Raw genomic sequence first — 5,503 nt, 5'->3', positions numbered from 1 at the left:
GGTGTGCTCTCTTCTGTGAGATACTATATATATATATATATATATATATATATATATATATATATATATGAATGATACTGTATAATTAATTCATTATATATTAGTGTACCATATATGCTATATATATATATATATATATATATATATGGGCAAAAGTGATCTGAGCAAACCATACAGGATCCTTCCTCTCTGAATTGACTGGCAGCTCTCTATTGGTGACCTTTAATTCATATGCGTTTTGCTGCTTTACAATCCCAGTGGGCTTGTCCTGCATCCCATTAACATCGGCTACAAAGAAAAGGGCTGTTCCTATATCGGGCTTCGCTTATGCAGTCTAGGCTGTTACCCCTGAAGGTCACGGCAGATGTGAATCCTATAGGGCAGCACGGCAGAAAACAGTGAATGCAAAGTAGCTTCATCTCCAATGCCAGCATGCTGTTTGAAACACTGTGAAGAAATCAGTGCATCGGAAATGAGATGCGACAGAAATCAGATGTGGTGCATTACACTAGGCGCAACACCGAACTGATTGTGTACCACAGAAATGCTACTTTACTTAAGCCCTAACACTGACATGAGCTACAAACAGATAGATCATCTACTGAGAAATATATAAATAAATAATAATAAAGTCAAAAAAATAATTTTTTTATTTGTAGTATTTCCTGTAAAATGAGAATCTGAGCAGTTAGGGCTGGCTGAAATACTGAAAAATATACATATCTTGATATTCTTGATAAACATCATTAAACCGCCACCAAGATATAAATATATTTGTGTGCTGCAAATTAAATAAATAATTTTGAATCGATTAATTGAAATTGACAAAAGAATCAACCTTGGAAATACCGTATTTGCACATACCATATTTGCGTAGGGATGCACTGATATTAAAATTTTAATATCAAAAAGCTGATTATCAAAAATACTAAGCAGCACAACTGCTTTCAACATTGCACCAAATCAGCATATTAGAAGGATCATTAGAATGATCTTCTGAAGGAACACATGACACAAAAAACTGGAGTAATGATGCTGAAAATTCCACTTTGCATCACAGGAATAAATTACATTTCTAAATATACTAAAATAGTATAGACTGTTATTTAAAAATGTTATATTATTTCACAAAATGACTGGTTTTACTGTATTTTTGATCAAATATATTCAGCTTTGGTGCCTTTATGTTGAACGATATATTGCTAGCAAAATCATCATGATATATCTTTATTTTCCTAACTGGTTTTGAATCAAACGTGGCTTTAATAAGCACAGAGAACCTTTTAAATTTATAGCAAATGTCATCTTTAATCTTGCTTCCAAAACAACAGCAAAAATACTATTGGGCAAGGATACACAAAATACAAAATGTCCCCGACAATATGAGCACAGCCTCGTTTAACCGCTAAAATTGTTTCAGGAACACCTGGCTTACACAGCATCAGTGTGTGTATGGTACATTTCCACGAGTCCTTTCAACGACTGCTCAAAAAAATCATTATGTTTTACTGTATAATAAACACAGAGGCTAAGCAAAAGCACATTGGTGAAAGCGACAGTGAACGAGGAACGGCTCAAAATTGGTACGATATTACGATTTTATTCTGTCTTCCTTCAGGCGGCTATCTGTGTCTCCTCGGTGAGCTGTCCCTGCTCCTCTCGTCTTTCCTCCTGGACTCTTTGTATCTGTCAGAATGCCTGTTCTCTTTGTCCGCCCTCTCCAAGCTGTTCCTGTACGAGTCCCCAGAGTCGATCTCTTTGCGGCTCCTCTCTCGTGACTTTGGCCTGTCCCGGCTCCGCTGCAGAGGCTCCTGATCTCTGCTTCGGCATCTATCTTTGTCCTTGTCCGCTCGGGAATTTTTGCCGTCATCCTTGTGCCTGCGTGAATCCAGCTGTCGGTCTTCATGGTCCTGAGCGTGCCTGTGGTGCTGCTGCTCCTTACGTCCTCTCCCGCGCTCCGGTTCTCCTTGTTGTCGAGCAGGGGGTGACTCGTCCTCGTGTACCCGGCGACGAGAATCTCTGTGGTGCTTGTCGGATCCACGGCGGTCCTCATTGCTGCCGTCTTGCCGTCGGTTCTCGTGTCTCTTGCTGGGCTGCTCCTCCAGAGGAGATCGCTGGTTTGCTGCCTTGCTGGACCTCTTCTTCTCCTTGTTCTTGTCCTTTTTCTTGCCCGAGGCCTTCTTCTGCCTCGAGTCGGAGTCTGTGAAGGGAGAGAAGAACTTAAGTGTTCAGTAGAACCAAAGATAATGAAAAGGAATTGAAAGGTATTGTGGTTCCGATTGCACTTTTGTGATTACATATTGGCCTTAGGGGCCATTCACACAGAAATGGTTTTTCCATTTTAATGCGCTACTTTTTCATTCACGGTCTCGCACATGAGCATCGCGTTTTTAAGACACCGTGTCAAGTTAAAAGAATTTCCACTTTTACACACAACACAGCTCATCAATGTCAGTTCCAAAACAATGGACCAATCAGAAGACCCCGGAGGCGGGGCAAGTGTTGCAAGCTTTTTTTTTTACAGTAGCAAGTTGGCATGGCATTCCTGAGTGACAGATCTTTTCTTGTATATTATGACGTACATTTGTGATGAAAATTTTACATACACTTTGCAGTATCAGCAAATTTTAATTATTTTACCAAAATAAGAGGGATCATACAAAATGCATGTTTTTTTTTTATTTAGTTCTGACCTGAATAAGATATTTAACATAAAAGACATTTACATATAGTCCATAAATAATAGCTGAATTTATCAAATTGACCATGTTCAAAAGTTTACATACGCTTGATTCTTAATACTGTGTTGTTACCTGGATGATCCACAGCCGTCTATTTATTTTTATTTTTTTTGTGATAGCTGTTCATGAGTCCCGTGTTTGTCCTGAACAGTTAAACTGCCCACTGTTCTTCAGAAAAATCCTTCAGGTCCCACAAATTCTTTGGTTTTCCAGGATCTCTTGCATATTTGAACCCTTTTCAGCAGTGACTGGATGATTTTGAGATCCATCTTTTCACACTGAGGACAACTGAGGGACTCATACACAACTATTACAGAAGGTTCAAACGCTCACTGATGCTCCAGAAGGAAACACGTGCATTAGGAGCCAGAGGTGAAAAACTGAATGAATTTGAAGTTTATTTTGTCTTCTGGGAAACATGTAAGTATCTTCTGTAGCTTCTGAGGGGCAGTACTAAATGAAAAAAAATATATGATTTTTAAGAAAAAGGTACACATCTTCATTCTGTTCAAAGGTTTACACCCCTGGCTCTTAATGCATCGTGTTTCCTTCTGGAGCTTCAGTTCTGTGCATCAGTTGTTGATTGGATGGAGGCAGATCTGAATGCGAGCTTGCAGCAAATTTTAAGAAAGATTTACATGGATGAAATGATTGGACAAGCTTGGTGTATTTCAACAGAGAGAAGTCTGTTGTTTCACTGGAAGTTAAACTTTGATTCAATTTTTGATTTGACTTTACAAGTAAAAAAAATAAAACCTATACATAGATAAATCATTCACAATAAGACCAGTAACGATGCATTTAAATGAATTTCATGCTGACTTTAAGTACATAAAACACAGTGACAATTCAAAACAGCTCATTAGATGATTCCAACTAATAATTTAAGATTTGAGATAACAAATTTTTTTGCGATTCATGAATGGTGTGTGAGATTTTGAGAACCTGCAGCACTCATCCTGACCTACTTCTATAAAGTCAGTAAGATCAAACCACTAACTTGTTTACACCTAAAAAAGAAAAAAGAGCAGGGTTAAATACACTTGCACATGCATGTTGGAGGGAACTGTTAGAGAACGGGAAGAATGTCTTTCTTGAAAAGCAGCAATAAACATCCATTAACATTCATTAAACGGTAGGAGAGGAGATGAGAGGCCTGACATCGCATCTCTTCTAAAAATGTAACTTCATTAACAGCCTCGAGAACAGATTACTGCACTTGAATAGCTGCGGCTCACAGACTTCTGTCAGAATCGGCCTGTTCTTAAATCTAATTATAATCATTTTTACACAGTGCTGAAACCATAAAAAGTGTTTATTTGCATGCAGATTGGGGGGACAAGTGTTTAGAACTGCGTTTGTAATCATGCCGTAATTCAAAAGAAATTAGTTATGAGCAATTCCTGGCTGGGATGTCGATCTATTAAATAAATCAGGGTTTTGCCCTTTGGATCAATCAGTCTATGACTTTCATGTTATATAGACTGTACTCAACAGGAAATATTTTAAGCAAAACTAAAGACAAAAAAAATGTGCCTGGAAACTTTAAAAATTCCCCAATTTTTCCAGGTTTTCCATGACTGCAGGGATCCTAAATAGCTGAAACAAAGGAAATTCTTGACATTTACAAACAACAGCTTTAAAAGCCAGTCTTGGCAAAATTTGAGGATTTATGTAATGGGATCTACAAAGTGGACACTCTGTCCTGAAGTGCAGGCTGATGAGTGACCCGTCATCAGAGCTCAGGAAGGGAGGCGGAAAACACTCCATAAGCAGAATAATTAAGGAAGAAAAACAAACACAAAACAGATCTCACGACAAGTCCAGACACGAACGGCATGAATAATTAGGCACTGGGCCAATGGCCACACTCTCTTTCACACTTAAAGAGGTTTTAAAGTTATGATGAAAAACAGGACTGTCCCTGCTCTTGTTCAATACAACAATTTAGTGTATTTCAGACACATTGTAATGTCAACAATCCAAATCTTCCCATTCAATCTAAACCACAAAAATTTGATTTTTAGTCGTGCTTATGACAACGCAATCATGCGCAAATTAAAAGAATGTTCAAGTTGGGAATTAAGTAGGGCTGCATGATATAACGAAATAAAATCCATATCGTAATATCGCTTAGTGTGATAGTGAAGGCTGTGATTTAATCAAGTTAATAGATACACTGCCGGTTTCACTGCAGGTGAAACATCGTATCATGGACTGCTTGCATGTAAATCAACAGTGCTGCGCTTCAAAGTGTATAAAAGCTTGATGGTTGCAGAAATTAAATGGGGGTCATATGATGCGATTTAAATTTTTCCTTTCTCTTTGGAGTGTTACAAGCTCTTGGTGCATAAAGATCTGTAAAGTTGCAAAGACTAAAGTCTCAAATCCAAAGAGATATTCTTTATAAAAGTTAAGAGAGTCAACCCCACCTACCTAAAACGGCTCGTTCTAACACGCCCCCACATATCTACCTCACTATGTGGGAAGATTTGCATAAGCCCAAATGTTCACGCAAAGAAAGGCGGCGTAACTTTGATTCTCGCTGTAGTATTGTTGTTGCCGAGTGTTTCGTTGTGAAAGCGAAACTACTTTGTTTGGTCTTCCAAAAGAGGACGATATCTGCTTCGTCATGCCTAGAGCTGATCCGTGCTGGTCGCTGAGGAAATACATCAACATTGCGTGTCGATCGCCAGATCGGCTTTCACCGTGGACGAAGCGGAGTCCAGCCCGGGGTCGTCACATGTGGTTGCCGCAAGCCC

The 5,503-nt window shown here is 38.8% G+C and overlaps 1 protein-coding gene across 1 annotated transcript in view; it reads right to left on the bottom strand.

Moving 5' to 3' along the window:
• Positions 1–1,279: 1,279 nt before the first annotated feature.
• Positions 1,280–5,503, bottom strand: part of LOC107601622 (pre-mRNA-splicing factor CWC22 homolog) — a 59,547-nt gene continuing 55,323 nt past the window's right edge. The window contains exon 21 of the mRNA XM_016293872.1: positions 1,280–2,200. Coding sequence (XP_016149358.1) covers positions 1,623–2,200 — 578 coding nt within the window. The 3' untranslated portion in view covers positions 1,280–1,622. The remainder of the gene's footprint in view (positions 2,201–5,503) is intronic.

Source organism: Sinocyclocheilus grahami, unplaced genomic scaffold (assembly GCF_001515645.1).
Source record: "Sinocyclocheilus grahami isolate Dianchi unplaced genomic scaffold, SAMN03320097.WGS_v1.1 scaffold308.1, whole genome shotgun sequence".
NCBI lineage: Eukaryota > Metazoa > Chordata > Actinopteri > Cypriniformes > Cyprinidae > Sinocyclocheilus > Sinocyclocheilus grahami.
Note: the sequence above shows the minus strand (reverse complement) of the source record. Positions and strands in the feature narration are given on the sequence as shown.